Genomic DNA, 19,632 nt, shown 5'->3' with positions numbered 1-19,632 from the left:
GTTTAAAATTTTTTTAAATTTTTGTTTAAAACTTTTAGGATTTGTTTTGGCTTAGTGTTTTTCTTTGATTTAGCTTTGTTTTTAATTATGTAAAACATTTACATGACGCCAAAGTCAAAAATAAAATAAGGTTTATAGAAAAGTCTATCTCCTCTTCATATCCCCTATTTCCTGTTCCTTCCTTCCCATTTTTAATTAATTTTTAGTTTATCCTGCTACTGAAATTATAAATGTGTACTTACTAATTCTCCTCCTTTCTTAATTGTAGCATATTTTAAACACTGTTTGTTACTTCACTTTCTATCAGTGCATAGATTCCCCTTACTCCTCTCCACATCTGCGGAGTATGCTCCTGTGTGGATATTCCAAAGCTTATTTAACAAGTCTCCCTTTGATGAGCGTTTGGACTGTTTCTAGCCGTCCGCTAATTGGTGTTCTACATTTGTCTTATTTAGCACTCCCAAAAGCCCATTTGGTTTGGCTGTTCTTATTTTCTAGAAGAAACTGCTGCATAAGCAGATAGGACTTGACCAAAGTCACAGAGTTAAGTGGGGTGGAGGGGAATAAGGATTCTCCTACTTACATAATTTCTGTTCTTTGCACAAGTCTACAGAATTCATACCATGGTGTAAATATCTGTTAATACCTCTATTTTAGAGCGGGGGGAGGGAGAGGGAATCACGTGCTTTGGGATAGATTATGGAGGAAAATTTAGCCTTCAGTTCAAGGCTGGAATTTCGGGTCTCAGGCAGCCTGTGGGAAGAGTATCTGAGGGAACAGCTGGCTTTCTGGCATTGTCCCCAGTCCAAGGAATGCCAGACATCTACAAGCAGGTGGGTCTATTTTTGGCAGAAGGACCTTCTCAGTGCCTACTAAAATCACATCATGTCCCCTTCTGTCACAGTGCATTTTGCCTCTCTCGTAAATCCACTAAGGACTCCCTCTGAAGATACAGAACAACCCATCCTGGACCCCTCCCCCATGAGTGATTAGCCCCCTTTCTTCCTCCTTTCTTCTCTGCAGACCAGTGAAAAGCTACACTTACTACACCAAGCATGGCAAGCACAGTTCTAAGTAAAATATTACAGCCTTTTTAAAGAAGAAATTAAGTTGAGATTGAAAAAAACCTAGGATTTTTACCAGAATTTTCATGAATTTCCCTTTTCTCCATCATTCTATTTCTTTAAAAGAGAAAATTGCCAATTCTAAGGGAAAATAAGTCTGCATCATTATGTTAGTGTTATAATGAGCATCTGAAAGGAGAGGCTCATCTCTGAAGACTTTCAGCCCAGTCTCCTCCTACGTGCCCTCCCCCAAATTGTCATGCTTAGCATAAAGTCCACGGTAAGATACTGCAGATCAGCTATTTCAATTTCAAGGCACAAATCATACCCACTTGCATGGTCCTTAGCAAGGCAGAATGGATGGCCACTACATTTTATAGATATTTTCCAAAAGGGTTTAAACAAAAGAGCTTTCTAGTTCTTCTCAGTAGTTGGAATACACCATTCCCTGAGTAGCCTTGTTAATAAAGGTTTTATTGTGCCATTGCTAAGCTTCTGAAACCAAACAGCTCATGCAAATTAGCCACAGTATCACCATACTACAGACTGAGTCACAGTGGCTGGTTGATCATGTAAGGATGTGATCTTAATGCTTCCCAGCTGTCCTGGCACAGGACACTCCACACTCAGCTGTGTGGACCTGCTCTGATAAAGCCAGTACGCCATAACTCCCATCTGTGTCTTTTCAAGACACACACACAAACTTTGACATGTGAGTCAATGCCTGAAGGTTCACTCACTCAGCAGATACGAACTTATTTTCTGCTATGAGCCAGGGATGGGGAAGCCTGTTGTGAGCAAAACACACACTCCTTGCTCTCCAACAGCCCTGGGGAGACATGTGGACATAGAAAAATAATTCTGTATAAGTTAAGTATTCCATTATGACTTTGAGTATATTCTTAAGCTATTGGGGGCTCAATTTACTCACTGTAAAGAAGGATTTTAAAAGTAACTAAATCACAAAGTTGTTGGAAGAGTAAAACATCTAGAATGTGTCTGGCACCTGGCATGTGATCCATAAATATTAGATATAATTAATTAGTAAGGATTAACCCTCATGAATTTAAAGCTAGATCTTCTCCTTATCCTTCTTAAAGTATATCTTTCTCCCCCAGTATTTCATTTAATTAACCCAACAAACCTGTAATATAGGTGTTACCCACGTTTGAAGTTGAACCCACAGAATCAAATGGATTTACTCAAGTCATTCACTTCACGTGTAGTAGAGGTGGGACCCAGATCAATTCATATCAATTCAGACTGCAAATTCCTTATGCTTTGCACTGATATCTTATGCTACCTTCCAGTTATGCATTGCTGCATAACAGATTACCCCAAAAACCTAGTGGCTTAAACTAATCATAATCATTCCATTCATCACAAATATGCCATTTGAGCAGGGCATAGCAGGGCCAGTTCATCGCTGATCCATGCGGCATTGGTGTGGGAGACTCAGTTAGAGGCTGGAAGATCCATTTCCAGGACGGTTCACTCACATGGCTAGTTGGCGTTGGCTGCTGTCTAAGACCTCCACTCTGGCTGTGAGCTGGGGCCCATGTGGATATTTATACAGACTGGTTTCCTCACAGCACAGTCGCTGGATTCCAAGAGCAGGAGTCTAAAGAGAGAAGCAGCAGTGCATGGCATTTTCTATGATTTATCTCAGGAAGCAAAATAGCATCTTTTCAGCTCTACTTTATTGTTTGAGACAATCACAAAGTTCTCTCCAGTTTCAAAGGGAGGAGACACAGAGTTGACCTGTTAAATGGGGAAGTGGCAAGACTCTAGAAAAGTGCTTGGAATAGGAGCTATGGTTGCAGCCATCTTTGTGATTTATAATTACTACACAGGGATATATCAGTGTACTGGTGAATTACAGTACCTACCCTCAGGAGGCTCAGACAGAGGGCAGACAGACCCATATGCGTTTTTAAAAGTGGCAAATTCAACAATGGGGGAGAAAGTGTTAGGCTGAGACCAAATATCTATTGCTACACTTAGAATTTGGCAGCTTAGCATAACAATCAGTTGCTTTCTCACAGATTCAATGGGTTAGGAATTTGGGAGTGACTTGGACGGGTTATTCTGGTTTAGAGTCTCTCCTGAGGTTGCCATCAACACATCAGCCTGGACTGTAATCACTTAAACTCTTCACTGGGGCTGGAGAATCTGCTACCAAGATGGTCGTTGGCAGGAGGGCTCGGTTGTTTGCTGTGTGGACCCCTCCTTCATGCTGCGTGAATGTTCTCACAGAATGACAACCGGCTTCCTCCAGGGTGGGCCGTCTGAGAGGCAGAGCTAGAAGGAAGTCGAAATACCTTTCACGACCTGCTCATGGAAGTCACACACCATCACTTCCGTTATAATCTACTCATCAAGCCCACCCTCAAGGGGAAAGAATTAAGGTCCACCTCTTAAAGGAAGATACAGTGAAGAATGTGTGAACATGTATTAAAGCTAGCACATTAGACCTTACCCATCATGCAATGAAAAGTGATCTAGGATAGAAGTAACAACCTGGTCAGATGTACTGAAGGTGGGTCACCCTTGTGGCAATATGCTGGATAGATTTGAGAAATAAAGACTCAAGGCAGGCAGACGAATTAGGAGAATCCTGAAATAGTCCAGGGGAGATCAGACAAGTCTGAGTCAGGGTAATGGGCAGTGACAACACAGGAAGAGATGGACTGGAAAAAGAGTATGGAGGCAAAATCATGTTATGAGAGAAAGAAAAGCATCTTGAAGTTAAATGTCACATTTTAAATGAGTGTCTGACTGGCATGATGGCTACCAATCGGGATAGAAAATCCACAAGACAAATGAAATTGAAGAACAAGAGTAAGTTCAACATTGAAAATTTTGAGTTTGAATTTCCAGGTTTAGTGAATAGTTGTTTTTTAGATTGTTGTTGCTATTTATTCTTTCCTTGTTTTGATAACAGCCTCTCTTTTGAGGGGGATCCCTCCCTCACCCACTGTTTAAACAGGGCTATCCCCAGTGGCGGTGACCAGGGCTGGCAAACCAGCTTTCCAAAATAAATAAATAAATCCCTAATTTTTTATGTGAATACTCCCACTTTTCCAATTTAATGCTACCCACAGTTTAATAACCAGTACAGAAAACTATTGAAATGTTGTAATTGACTGGGTCCAGCACAGCAGGGCCATATCCGTGGCTCAGAAAGAAGTCACATGACCCAGACAATGAATTTCTTCTGGTTACGGTGATGGGCTCAGAAGTGGACTTTCAGCCAGGCCCATGGAGATGCAATGAAATTCTTGCTCTACATCCTGGGAAAAAGTTTTCCCTTTCCCCTGATACACGTAATTAGGAGGTGATGCAACAGCAGTATTGCGCCATGTAAAGTCCCAGACTAGAGCCAACCCCATGCAAAACAGACCTGAGAGATGGAAAGAAAGTAAATCTAGGTGACATTATTTGAGCCATAAATCTACCTGTAGTTAAAACTAACTCTATTCATAGACTTTTCAGTTGAGTGAGCCAATAAATTCTCTTACTTTTTCTTCTTTTTTTTCTTACTCTAAGTAAATCTTGTTTTGCCTTTCCTTTACTGAGATTTGGCAATCTCAGCTGATCTGCTGTCTGACATCCAAATGCTTGGTTATATCGATCTGGAGCTCGGCGGACAAGTTCAGGGTTGACAGGATTTAGTGCAAATTTAACCCATAAGAAGGAATAAGCTCACTAAGTGAGAGAACCATCCTGCTATTCATAATTTTCTTAAAATGTTATAGAATTAGAGATATGGGAGCAACACCAATCCAACTCCTTGTTTTAACATATGAAAACTGTACCCCTAAGAGTTTCAATACCTTGTCCAGGGTTACTTCATGACAGAGCCAGGACTAAACCCCGATTTCCTGCCCCCCACGTATCCCTTTTCCAAATCATTGCCAATGCTGAGGTAGTAGGATCTAATATAACTCAACAGTTAATTATGAATAATGAAATGTATAAAATTTTGTAGTTTAATAGTTTAAAATTTACTTACACCTGAAAAAAAGAAAAGAAAGCACTCTACTATTTCAAAGCACCTTGTATAATTTAATCTTTTTGCTAACCCTACAAATTAAGTGGGACAAGTATTTTAGAGACAGGAAAATCTAGGCTTGGAGTGCTTGAATGAATTTTCCAAGGTCAAATAGCGAGTGAGGAGTAAAGCCAGTACTAGAATCTAAGACACATGATTGCTTCCTCCCATTATATCCCTTCTCCTCTCTTTCAAATTAATGATGCTTCCTTGCAAGTGCTTAAAGTGTAAATTAGATAGCACAGCCTTCCAGGATTTGAGATGACTTCTCATAAACTTCAAAAAAATATATTCTAAGATGTTCATATTCTGCACCATTTCTACAATTCTTTAGGCTGATAGAACTCAGTATACTTTGTTGTCAAGGCATCAAAACAGATGGTTTCACAGGAGGTATATTAGGTTCCAGGGCCGCTGAAAAAATACCGAAAACTTGTTGGCTTACAACAATGGAAATTTATTCTTTCATAATTCTGGAGCCCAGAGGTCTACGGCCAGGGTCATACCCCCTGCAAAGGCTCTGAGGGAGAATTCATTCAATGCCTCTTCCAGCCCCCAGTGGTAGCTGGCTTCCTTGGCTTGTGGGCACAGTACACCAATCTTCCCCCCCTTTTCACATAGACATCTCATTGTGCCTGTCGCCTATATGTCTCCAATAAGGACACATGGCTTTGGACTGTGGGTCTACCCAGATAATCCAACATAATCTCCTTACCTCAATATCCTTAATTTAATTATATCTGCAAAGACTTTTTTTCCAAATAAGGTCACATTCACAGGTTCTGGGGATTAGAACATGGATATAGCTATTGAGAAGTCACCATTCAGCCCACTATGAGAGGTAAAGCAGAATTTTTTTTTTTAGAAAAGGTTTTTATCCGAAGTTCAGAGGCTTTACAAGTGGAATGAATCAAAAATCTGCACCACTAGCGATGACAAAGAATTCTTTTCCAGAGGTGGTCTTCAGCTCCCTTACGTAGTTTGAAAACATACAAGTGGTCCACAGTGTGTTGTCTGAAAGGATGCTCTGCCATCATCTTTGTCAGCTAGCTGTGGGTCATGGGCTACTGGCTGAAAATGTAGTGACTTGCCTACATGCTTGGGCATGTGCCCTGTTTATATGACACCCTCAGCCAGAGTGAGCACTGTGCCAACAGGCAGACTTGAAAAGCCACTGTTGAAACAAGAGCTCCTGTTTATCTCTGACCAACATAGTGAGCTCTCTGTGTCACTCACTCTCATGGAGAGAGTCAGCCCCTAGACCAGCTGTGCTTCTCCTGCTGTCCTTTCAAAGACTGATACCTGTTCGTTTTCAACCCCAGAGCTTTGTCTGTGTTGTGTCACGATCTGCACAACTCACCTGTAAGGTACCATCTTTCAGAGACTAGCAACACCTCTACAGCACATTTATTCTTCCATGGGAAAGATACCCTCTTGTCCACGCTATTGGGAAAGAAGAAAGAAAGAAACCACTGAGCATGATGGACATGTTCGGTTTGCCCCCAGAGCCACTCTCCATCCCTCTCCGCTCTTCTCCACAGCTCACCTCCTGTGACCTTAATGGACTCCCACCAAAAGACTTCAAGGTGGGTTTGGCCAATAAAGTCTCCTGAAGGAATCGGAAGGATAAAAGGAGAGAGGGAGGGAAGCTGCACTCTTCATTTCCCAGCCCCACCTAGGTTGCGGGGCACCTCTCCACACGGGGTCTCCGCATTTCTCTGGCAGCTCTCTCGACAAGCCTTCTCTGTCTCCACATCCAGGAAACACCCCTGTTCAGACCTTCAGGCCTGAAGGGGGTAGCCTGAGTATTGCATTGTCTTTTGTGGTTTTCTTACACCCTGTCTATATATTTTAAAAAATATTCCTGCTATTATACTTCCCTCAAAGTTTCCTAATTTGATGAGCTGTTTCCTAAATGGACTCAGCCCCTTTATCCCAGTGATTACAACAGCCCTACAGTGTAAGCACTCTTAACCCATCCTATAGATGAGGAAACTGAAGCCGTAGAGGAGATATGACTTGCTCTAGGAGTTAAGATTCAAACCCAGATCTGTCTAACTTCATACCCTGGGATTTTCAGCTATTTTTTCCCAACACTGAAGAAATGTCTTAAAGGAGAAACAGAGAGTTTCAGGCACAAAAATGTCAGAATGGCTTAAGGGCTATATTCAAAGTTAAACTTCATAAAGCCATTCTGTGGTTCTAATTCTTCAGTGTATTGCATGCAAACAAAACAGAACACAAAAACCGACAGAGCAGCCACAATAATTGGAATGTAATTTACACCCTTACTATATCCTCCTAAAGAAGGTCACGAGTAAATTACATTTATAATGCAGAGTCAAACTTCTTAACAGCCTCTTTCTTTCCTTCATCATCCTTTATGTCTATGCATCTCATATATGGCAGCTACCCACAAAATCTTTTTCCAATCCACCTCCAAGCTCTCGAGATTTCTCCCAAGAGAACTTCTAGTTCCTTCATTCTTTCTGGGTTTTTCCCCCATCCTGACAATAACTCTCTGCCTTTCTGGTGAAAATTCCCCTTGTCTCTTCCAGGCTTTTCCAGATTTCCTTTGGACACTTTGCACAATTAGCACAAGTAAAGAGCTATCTGAGCAATGTAAGCATCTTTTGGGGAGAGTGGGAGACTTCTTAATATTTTAAAATATTTGTTCTGCCATACAAGATAGATTTACTCAGTTTTCCATGGGGAAGATTTTGGTATTTCACATGAAATCTACACTTAAGTACCTGGCACAATGGAAGGTGAGTGGGAGAGAGTGAATGGGATATTCAATTTATATCATATCATTTCCTCAATCTCCCAATGGGCTTATATAATACAAATATTTGTTTCAATTCAACTGTTTGGAACTCTACATATTTTATTTGAGAAACATCATTATAGACTACTTTTTTTTATCCATTATAAATTGTGTTTGCACATAAAATTATAATTCTTAATTAATACTGATTACCCTATTAACAAATTCACCATCTCTTCTTCCAAGTCCCAGTCTCTAACCAGACAACTGCACAGCCATCCCAATGGGCCCGAAACAACCTTGACCTCTCAGACTGTGATTGTAAGAACCACTTCCCTTCATTGCTTTTTGAAAACACCTTAATCGGTAGAAACTCAGTAAAAAGTAGAATAAATCTGCAGTCAAGGCAAGCTCTTTGCAGCAGAGCCCTTAAAAAATAACATTTATGGGTTGAAAATAGTTCATGTGTAAGTATTCTCTTTGGCAAGGCAAAATGGAGAGAAAAAAAAGATTGATTAGCTGTAGGACTTAGAAGACAGACGCTCACAGGAACATGAGATAATAAACCAACTCATTCTCAGTCCATCTACATACAGTTCATAGGTACGACAAGAATCTTCATTTTCCTGGCCTTAAGAAAGATGTCAGCTAAAAGTGAGAAGCAGACAGTTTGTTGTTTTTCTAGGGTCCTGAAGGGTAGGGAGTAGGGAAAGCGGGAAGAGTATCGTTTGCTGAGCCCCTGCTGTGTGTGAGGCACACTGAGTAAGTTTGGAACTTTCCCTAGTTCACAAAAAGTAGGAAATGCGGAGGCTGGGGTTTGAAAATATGCATATGTATATTGTCTGGTCCCTCGGCTCCACCGTCCTACTAAATTGTCATGTCTGTAGAGCAGGTAGCTTGTCTGTTGCTGAATCCCCAGAGCCAAACATAAAAGGAGCTCGATAATATGCCAAATAAATGAACAAATGAATTCTTTCTGACTTCAGAGCTGAGGGTTATTCTACTCCACCTTATTTGTGGCAAGAAAAACAAAATTCAAACAGCAGTTGCTCTTAGACTTTGAGACATCTGCTTTGCAGTGTATTGGTATTTTCCAAGGGTAGAATTTCTTCCTTTACAAACCAACCCTCCCTTGCCCAGAGAAGTTATCACTGAAAACTGCACAGTGCCATCAAACCGGAAAGGAAAACCACTTTTCCTGTTAGCAAACAAACCTTTTACCCTTAGTGATGATACGACCACTTAACCTCAACCCCCAGTTAAGTTGGGAACAAATTGGAAACCATAAAAAAGTTCAGCAGAAATAACTGCATTATAATGAAAATTCCCATAAACACTACATGCCACTTTAGGTTTGTTTTGGGCTGTGCTTGGGCCAAAACCCAGTCAATCAACCAATTGTTAGCCCTACACGACACCAAGAGAATGGTTTATGTCTGACTTTTTAATTTTTTTCATTGAATTGATGAATTGCTTTGGCATCAGGTAGCCAGCTTTTATCTTGGGAAATAATCACCTGCTACTGGGAGAGCTACTGAGCTGTGTGGAAGCGCTCTATCACCAGCCATGCAGAAGTGGTGCTGTCTGCAATTTGATAAACGTGCACAGAGGCTCAAAGGTCCACAAACGCAAGTCTGATATGTAAACACAATCAAATCATGCTATTAGCCAAGGGAAACAAATTGTGATTGTTCATCCTTCTCTGTCTTTTTCAACTCCTCAGTGAAAAACCCTCATACCTCATTTCACGCCAGCAAAGTGAGGGGCGTTTTTCTTGGATGGCACTAGAATAAACGTCAAATAGTTCCCACCTGTTAAAAATGGAATTTTTGATTGCAGAAAGCCACATTAAAACAATTTCACAAGCAACTAGAGCAATATCAAAGACTCTGAAGCTCATTTTGAAATATTGCAGAGTACCTAAGGAATGCGGAAGAATAGAGCATTCTTTCAACTTTTCTCTGCCAAAGCCTTTAGAATCAAAGAACTTCAGGATATGAAGATGCCATAGTTCAGGTCAGAAATGCCACACATACATACACACACACACACACACACACACACACACACACACACACACACACACACATACACACAAATCCCTTCTCTAGACAACTAAGGACTAAAGTTAATTTTTCAACTTAATCTTTGCCAGCACTTGTAAAGCAGACAATATTATCTCCATTTTAAAGATTACAAAACTGAAGCAGAAAAATGAAGCACCTTGTTATGATATGTCCTATTTTGGTAAGTGCCAAAACTGGAACCCAATTTCACTTCTGAGTCTTAACTACTACACTGCCCCTCCTGTTTCTGTAATATTCCTGCCAATCTATGCTTGAATTCCTTATCGGACCATGAACTCAGCCCATCCAATCTTTAGACAACTCTGTTTGAATCAACTATTCTATGGAGCGAATTAAAAGTTGTCGTTCTATAACTCCTACCTACTGATCCTAGATCTGGCCTGGGTCCTTATTGAGTGAGTGCAATCCCTCTTCCAAGTGACAGGGTTTTGAATACTTAAAGCTCACAATTGTATCACCTGGAGCTTTCTTTCTTCTGGGTAAATTTTCCCAGATCCTACAGCCATCTCCCATATAATATGTTTTCCATTTCTTGTTTTCTATGTCATATGAGTTTATCTTTAAAATGATTCAGCTCTCGTCTGGATTCACTACCAAGCAGAAATCTCACCATCCTCAGTCTATGAATGCAGCAAAAATATAATCAAAATTTCTCTACTCTTTATCAATCCCATGATTTTTAAACACAGACACCCAGCCTTGCCTCTAAGCCCCCCAACCCTTACACACAGTGCCAAATCTCTAACAATGCTCTCCTAAAATAAAAATGCTAAGCAAATCCTACAGGAAATTAGTCAGAACACAGAACGGGACTCTGTATCATGAAACTCAATCCACTTAAAGGTCCTGCCTCTCTCCCCAAAGCCTCATGGCCCAAGGATACCTTATCTCTAAGGAGTTCATAAACTCTTAAGTGCCTCCTACAAACCCAGTCACTTTCCCAGGTAAGTGGTCCCAAATGGCTTTCCTCACCAGATTCATCATTATTGTTGATAAAGTACAGCCACCCATCACCCTTGCCATCACTGAGGAGACCTGCACATGGTCAGGCAGCTATTGTCAACTACAGAGAAGAGGATGTGGTCCTTATCAAAGGATGTGAAACAACTTCATTATATATTCTTCTTTAGAAAACATCTAAGAATGTTAGTCCTCAAGCTAATATGTATGAGAAATATGCTTGCTTTAATTTCTGAACTTCATTGCTATTTTAAGTTCCCTTATTACTGGAGGTTTAATCTTAAGGCAATTGAGGGGTCCCTCTCCTTTTTAAGGGGTGACCTGTAATTTGGGAGGAGTTTATAGGGAGCTAAGGCACTGTTGGCATGTGTGCTGGTGCTATTTGACCTCCAGCCATCTGTTGAGCCGGGTCCCTCCTGAGTCCTCCCTCCTGGTTTTCAGCCATTGATTCACTCACAGTTGGAATGTGTCATCTCCATTCTTGACCACAGGCTTACTCCTGGCCAACTTCCTAAGCAACCGGGATCATTCTTTATTCTCCTGCCACACAGAATTACAGGAAATTCAGTAAGGCTGCTTATATCTCATTCTTTATTTGCATTGTCCCCAAAAAATCTGGGGTAGTCTGTTCATACACACCCTCTCAGTTTCCCTTGGAATGCCTCGACTTTTGAAATACAAAAACAAGGAAAGACTCTCTTTCTCCTTCTGATGCACCATCATTTTCTTGAGATGTTGAGCTCAGCCCCTCCTTTATGTTACCTCAATAGCAGAAAGAAACACTAAGAATATAGACATTTAAATTGACATTCCAAAAAGCATCAGTCTTTGCAAGTATAAATTGAGGGCAAGTATAAATTTCATAGCTGACCAGACTAAGAGAGGTTAAGTGAAATGCTCAAAATCACATTCCTACTAAATAGCAGAGTCAGAATTTAAAACCAAAGTATCTGACCCCTGAGCAATGCATTTAACCACCTTAGTGATGAGGTAAGAATGCAGGAAGAAAAGCCACAATGCAGGGCCACAGTGAGCTGTTACGCAGAAACAGAAACTGTATTGAGCCCAGGAGTGTGCAATGAATGGGGAGGGGAAAATGACAGGGCTCTGATCTAATTTTAAGAATACCTCTCTCTGGAGAAATGACATTTGAGCTGAGATCTGAAAGACTGTATAGGAGCTCACCAATCACCAGGAAGTTAGAATTGCACATGCAGAAGCTGTGAGGCAATGCTGATCACAGCATCCTGTAGATAGAAAGAAGGCCGAAATGCCCGGAGCAGAGAGTGCCAGGGAGATTGGTGAGGGCTGAGGCTAGAAGCCAAGCAGAAGCCACCTCTGGAGGGACCTTGGAAGGTGTGTTGATGAATTTTTCTGGAAAGGCCTACCTCACAAGAGCCTCAAGTCCTGAGCATCTGAGCATACATCCCCTCTTCAAGCTTTCATCATGAATGAACTAATATGATTTCAAACTCACAGGGTATAGCATCTGGTTGGCTCAACTCGGGATAAGTGTCCCCTGCTTATCCAGTCAGCAGAAGGGTCAGGGTCACATGGTCCCCAGAGTCCATCAGTGTGAGGAAGGAGTGTCTACTATAATCAAATGACATGTATCAGCCCACAGATTCCTGCACTGACCAGCATCTCGGGAATTATGAGATTCCCAGACATACTTGGTTTACCTTAGTCAATGAGTTTTACTGTAAAGATAAAATGGGACATTAAGAAAACCGTGACATTCATTCAGTAAACAACTTTAGCTCCAGCAAGCCACTGTACACAGCACAAATGACAGCCAGTCTGACTTGTGATCAGCTTCTCAGCAGCAAGCACCCAATTTAAACTCTCTGCCTTTAATGTTTCTTGGTGAGTCTCAGGCTCTGCTTCTTCTTCTCCGGTTATTACAACTTAACTCTCCTTGTGTCTCCTGTTCCAATTCCCCAACAGTAAAGACCAGATTGAACTGAAGTCACTTTCTGGTATATGATTTCCCTGTGCAGGAGGTCGTTTACCAGGACCAGGTAATTTCTGGGGATTAGCTAAAGAGGGCTGCCATCACTCCAGCCATTTCGTCTCCAATCGGTGCAAAGAGGCACAGTACTGCCAGTTTTTTTTTTTAACAGTTTTAAGTGAGGAGATCTCATGAGAAAATCCAGATTTTCAGTTTTCCTTGAAAAACTGGAAGCACTGGCTAGCCACAGTCAACCGGTACTAACCAGCGACCGACCCCTTCAAAAGGCCCCTGATCTCTATAGTTCAACATAGTCCCTAAATGTCCCTACTGTCAAGTGGCTTCACTCATTTACTTTCAAGCCTGATCCCTAGAGGCATTTAAGTTGGTAAACACTAAAGGAAGTGGTTATGTGCAGCCACTTTTCTCAAAAGGGAGTCTATGCTGAGGAAGGTATTTAAAAGAGTCACTAAACTATAGGACTGTCACAAGTTCAAGTTCAGAAACCATGCCTCATATAATTTCAGTGCTTCTCCTCTGGGAAGACTCAGAGATAAGTCTGGGAACACACTTGGCCAGTGTCCCTGCAACCTGCTGCCTTTAGGAAGCAATCCTTCACTCTACCATGGTAGCCTAACTGGACTTGGCCTGAGCATTATAAAAAGGGTAAGGAGAGAGGAATGTTTGCCAGGCAGTGGACCAAAGCCATCCCTCCTCTTAGGCCATCCTCCTCTGCCCTAATGATGCCTGTTACAAAACACAGTAACAATAGGGTCTCTTTGCCAAGCCACATGCTCCTTCTGGTTATCAGATGGCCCTGCGGGACGGATACCTCATGCGGGTAAGATTAGGCACTCACAGTCTTACACTAGCACCTTCATGCTTCGGTCTTAAGAAGAAATGCCATGACTTGTAAAAACACATTTTCCGGGCCAAACTGGTGTCCACTTGCCTGTCAACAATACGACCTTGGGCATGTCACTTAATCTGTTTCAGCTTCCATTTCTTCATCCACAAAATGTAGATAAAAATGTGACCTCAGGGAATACTCTGAAGACTAAATGCAATGATGTGTGTGTACACTTCCCTCTTCATCCATGTAGGCTGTAAAATAACTTCAAACCAGCTGTTGCAATATTTAAGTTAAATTAACCTCCACAACCCCAGCCCTCATCTTGTCATCATGAGAAGTTCCGACCTCCCCCAGGTCCCCACTTCCCTTCAGGCCTTCCCCAATCCAAATATTTAGCCCTGGTCTTGCGAAGAAAAGAGCTGCTCAGTCTTACACGTGGCTGGAGGACTTCAACGTGGCTGCAGCTGTTACTGTTTCAGGGTGAATGCCATCTGGCCTCCTTGGCGAGTTCACCCCACAGGCATCTCCCTGGGCTGCCACGCGTAGCCGATTCCCCATCATTCACACCAAGGAGGGGCCCAGCTCGGAGCAGCTGCTACCATCAGCAGGAGCCGGCCTGGGTGCAGAAGGAACGCTTGTTGAGACGAAGAGTCTCTCTCCCCTGGAGGTACGCTGCTAGGGAAGCCTTGCCTGCCGCTCCCACCTCTTGGGTGGGTTCTCGTATCGCAGACTTGCAGTCCACCAGCCGCCGTCACAGAAACACGCTCTCGGGCTCTCGGCCGTTCTCCCAAAGCCCACCGCCCATCTAGCGCAGCGGGGTCGGAAAGCATTTCCAAACTCAACAGCACGCTGTGACAGAACCATCCTCTCTTGTGATTCAAGCCCCCCAGGCCTCTGAAGGGAGGGAAAGACCCTCCCTCTCACACTCTGAAGCCATTCTCCTACGACTGGGTGAGTCTGTTCCATCCACGGGAAAACCACACCCCAAGGGAAGGCCCAGGACCAGTGCCTGGCACAGAGTGGGCGTCCTCGCCGCATGTCCTTGTGATCACAGCCACCCCTGCATTCCACTAGTGCCGCACACGTTTCAAACCACCCAAGAGTGACTTGAGACAGGCTAACATGGGGGCTATTTGCCCACTCAAGTTTGTGTTTTGTGGCTATTACATAGGAGAGGTGTGGCTATGGTGTCCTGACCTAAGGAAGATGGTAAAGTAGGTGAAGTAGGTATAGCAGGGGAGGGCCAGAGACTGGCTAAGAGCATGGATGCTGATCAACTAAGGCCGGGTCCCACTTATGCCATTCCCTGGACCTTGTGACCTTGGGCAAGTCACTTAATCTCCCTATGCCTTACTTTCCCCATTTGCAAGATGAGACTGACATGAGGCTTGTATAAATTAATATATGTAAAGCCCTTAGAATAGTCCCTGCCATCCAAAAAGTACTAAGTAAGTGATATATATATATATATATATTTTTGGGAGGGGGTGGGGGAGAATTCCTGACATCCTTTTCCTCCAATCCCTAGCTTGCATATGATGTAGAAACTTCCATTGAGAAGTGCTAACATGTCCCTTTGAAAATGGGAAAGAGGGAACTTCAGACGCTGCAATCAGCTGAGAAGACATGGCTTCCCAAATTATAGGCAGTCCTCATTTTTACATTGCACCAAAGCCAAAAATACGTTGTCCATTTTGATGTCTGCCTGTAGTTTTGAAATACATTCTTGTCTGCTTGTTAATAAGAGGGAAGTTTCTGTGACTACTGAAATTGAAGGAGACCCAAACCAGATCAGCAGGCGCTTGCCTGGGTGGGTGCAGAAAGAAAGCTTGTGAGCACCAGGAGAGTCTTTCTCATCCAGTACGAGGCTCCACTGAAAGAGAGTCAGAGAAGAGTCAGGTAAATGAGGGACAAAATGCCAGATTGAATACAGATAAAGCTGATGCAGAAATGCAGCTTACACATACAGCTACACTGTTTCCTTCTGTTAAGCCCCGGAACTAGGACTGGGCAGATGCCTTCATGGCAATTCTGCTCTACCTCAGATCTCCTTCCTCCAGGATACGGCGTTTGCTGCTAAGATCACATGAGAGCCCAAAGGAAACAAGAAATTGGGGCGGGGGTGGGGATGGGTGTTGGCAGCATTCTGGCAGTCAGCTCCCAAAGACAAGGGAGCTATGCAATGCCCCGTTTCTCTTCCAAAATCACCAATAAAATACCACCCCTCCATCCCCAGGTAGAGTGTCTAAGAGAGAAGGAAAGACGCTAATTGATGTCCCTCCATGTGGAGACATGAATGGGAACAGTGTTCTTCCCAACGGTGACATTCATGTGTGACTCTTCCCCTTTCCAGCCACGGGAGCTCAGCCACATGATTTAACCTTGCTGAACCTCATGACACTTCCAATGACACAAACAGCTTCCACTTCACTTTTTGTTTCTCAGGTCCTTTCTGCCTCTGAAGGGGTCAGAGGCTCCTCAGTTTCCACAAATCCTCACAAAGGCCAGTGTTTCCCAGGCCCCTCTTCTCTTGGCTCTCTTCTCGCTCTGGACAGGCTTTCTGGATGGCCAAAAAAGTGTGAGTGGTTTCATGAAGCATTTATATTTCTTGTCCCATTTCTTGCCGCTGAATGTCAGGCTCATGTGTCTCAGTGAGTATCTCGCCTTCCCTGTCCCCTCTGCTTCTCATGAGGGCCTCAGATTTACCTCTGCGTTTCCAAGTCTCAAGACAGTGACACAGAGTAGACACTCAAAAGAAAAAATGGAGAAAGGTGACTGAAAGGATGCAACAGAGAAGGAAGGAGCAACGCAGATAGGGAAGAAGAAAGGGGAGTGGGAAGGGAAGCAAAGAAACCCAAAGTGCATTGTCTTCACTAGTAATGGAAAGGCGGAAGCATATATATGATATTCAGGCATGGTGCCAGTATGTAATGGCTTTCTGATCTTGGGACAGCTCCTTAAGCTTCTGAACTTCTATTTTCTCATCTATAAAAACGAGGTTATTCAATACATTACTATTTCAATGTATTGGTTTTAGAAGTAATCAAGCTAATGTTTGTGAAAGTGCCTAGTACATGTAATAAGCACTCAATAAATGTTAGTTTAATGTAGGTATAAGTCATCAATGTTCTGTCAACTGCTGCATTTTTTTAAAGGCTTCATTAGACTGCACCCCGGTCTTGAAAACCCTGAAACCAATGAAGATGCATGGATGGGTCCACAACAGTCACCATACCACAGAGGTGTTCAGCTGGGACTCTTCCTACAAAACCACATCGAACATATGAGTGTGGGCTGGCTCCAGTCTCTCGTCCGGTGAGTGGGGCACCACACACTCAGTGCTGCAATCACAGGGCCAGCGGTGCAGTGGAGCAGCTCAGTGCTTACCTGATATCTTGACAATTATAAAGTGAGAAATGTAGTCCTTAATAGCTTCTGAAAATTCTACGGCACAATGAGGATGCTAGAGATCACGTCAGTATAGCTACCAAAACAGTTTCCCTTTCATGATTGAAAAAAAAATTAACTTCTTGATCTGATTTCCCCATTAAAATTCTCTGCAATAGAATGAGTTTCCGAATCTCTCCCATTACTTGAGTCTTGGATGCCAAAGCCTGGAATCTGGCTTGGAGATAGGAAAGAATACAACCAGGAATCAGGCGCCCCGCCTCCTGTGCTGTCTTCCCCTCATTTGCAAACTAGTCTGGTGGGAAGCAGAAGCCCTCAGTATTACATGTTACCTTCAAAACAGACAAAGGGTATAACCCCCAGCCTTCATTCTAAAGAGGATATTGTGTCTGAGCTCCTGGAAGACAAAATTGCCTTAATATCTTGGAATCCTCACTTAGTCCCAAGACTAGTGACCAACACATTAGGTGTAGGTTGCTGTCTGATAAAAGCATGAAAGAAATATCAAATAAAGACTTGGAGAAATAACAGAATGAATAGCTGATTGAGTAATAATAAACAAATGAAAGAATTTGGAGGGGAGGAGAAATGCTCAATAGGGCTTTTTGAAGTTCCTGAAGACTTACAGAAGCATCTAAGCCTTGGTGTACAAATTCAGGAACTAGATTTTATCTGGAATGATGGTATGAGATTCTCAGGGTTTTAACCCATTTAACTTGATTCATAGATCAGTGACTAATTAATCAGAATGTCAAACTGCTAATTTACTATGAGAAATCTTAACTTTTGGCATACAAAGTTGCTTAGCCCGATTTCCAACTCACAGGAGGCACACAATATTATTTATTGACTATTCATAATATTTAGTCAATTCAACAAATATTTAATGAGTGCCCACTGTGAGGCAGGCCCTGAACTTAGCATGGAGGATAAGTGGTGAGCAAATGTATTAGGTGAGGCCATCGGGCAAGCTTCTCCAAAGGGAAAGCCTGTATGAGAAACTTCATTAAAATGGAAAGGTTGCTTGTTACATATAAAATCAAAGAAAATTGAACTTGATGATCTTAATGGGAAATGTCCCCTAAATCTGATGGGCTGATATTTACATTTTTCTAGTCTCCTTGACCTACTGTGTCACTTTAAGAGATGGTACTTGGATCATGAATGTAATATTTCATCCTGGCTGTGCTCTTTCTCCGGGATCTCTTTTCACTTCAAGCAGAATGCTGCATAGCATCTGCTCATTTTACTCATCTCTGCATCTTCTGAAACATCAGTGCAGTACCTGGTGTCTACTGAACATCAGCAGATCATGAAAAACTACAAAACAGAGGCCATATATTCAGAGCCAGGGATGCATATGCTCTTAAGTGTGGAAGGATTTATAAAGATAACAGCATCATTGAAATCTCAACTGTTAGTATAGTGGGAAAAAAACAGGCATAGAGCTACTGAAACCAGACATGTAAAGTGGGGACCAGAATGAACTGCGATTCACAAAGAAATGAAATGCTAAATAAGACAATTATACAATAACTAAGACAATAAGACAATACATACTTGTATCTACATCAATATCAATTTCTATATGTGCAGTAGTTTGTGAGGGCCGCTCTAACAATACCCTACAAATGAAGTGATTTATGCAACAGAAACTTATTGTCTCACAGTTCTGGAGACTGTAAGTCCAAAATCGAGATGTTGGCAGGGTTGGTTCCTTCTGAGGGCTGTCGGGGGTATCTGTCTGTGCCCCTCTCCCCTTGCTTCGGGTATTTGTTGGCAATCTTTGGGCTGCCGTGGCTTATAGGAGCGTCATCAGCCCTCACTGTTCTCAAGATGACGCTTTCATCTCATCTTCATATGGCTTTCTCCCTGTCTGTCTCTGGGTTCAAATTTCCCCCTTTTTATAAGGACACCAGTCATTTGGGTTAAGGCTCACCCTAATGACTTCATTTGATTATCTCTATAAAGACAGGTTTTCCAAAGCAAGGTCATATTTCAAGGTACTGGAGGTTAGGATTCCATGATAACTTTTTCAGGGGATATAATTCATCCCACAACAATATGTTTGTCATTCATAGAAAATTTCTGCACAAGTATTCAAGAAAATATCAACAGTGATAACCCCAAAGGAGTTGGACTGAAGGAGAGGATTTTTTTTTTTTTTTTTTGAGAGGGCATCTCTCATATTTATTGATCAAATGGTTGTTAACAACAATAAAATTCAGTATAGGGGGGTCAATGCTCAATGTACAATCATTAATCCATCTCAAGCCTAATTCTCGTCAGTCTCCAATCTTCTGAAGCATAACGAACAAGTTCTTACATGGTGAACGAATTCTTACAGAGTGAATAAATTCTTACATGGTGAACAGTACAAGGGCATTCATCACAGAAACTTTCGGTTTTGATCGTGCAATATGACCTATAAACCATCAGGTCAAATATGAATATTCATTTGATTTTTGTACTTGATTTATATGTTGAT

General features: G+C 42.2%; 1 protein-coding gene across 10 annotated transcripts in view; it reads right to left on the bottom strand.

Annotated features, from left to right (window-relative positions):
* The window catches only part of LOC140848038 (uncharacterized), a 117,567-nt gene that overhangs the window by 73,921 nt on the left and 24,014 nt on the right, over positions 1-19,632 (bottom strand). For 5 of the 10 annotated variants that reach the window (XM_073230118.1, XM_073230119.1, XM_073230117.1 and 2 more), the window contains exons 2-4: positions 6,479-6,561; positions 3,244-3,365; positions 2,564-2,685 (exon numbers count right to left, since the gene is read on the bottom strand). In XM_073230118.1, coding sequence (XP_073086219.1) covers positions 2,564-2,685; positions 3,244-3,365; positions 6,479-6,561 — 327 coding nt within the window. The other 5 variants (XM_073230120.1, XM_073230122.1, XM_073230121.1 and 2 more) reach the window with 5 other exon arrangements.

Source organism: Manis javanica, chromosome 2, assembly GCF_040802235.1.
Source record: "Manis javanica isolate MJ-LG chromosome 2, MJ_LKY, whole genome shotgun sequence".
NCBI lineage: Eukaryota > Metazoa > Chordata > Mammalia > Pholidota > Manidae > Manis > Manis javanica.
The sequence above is the reverse complement of the archived record's forward strand: the minus strand, read 5'-3'. Positions and strand labels throughout refer to the sequence as shown.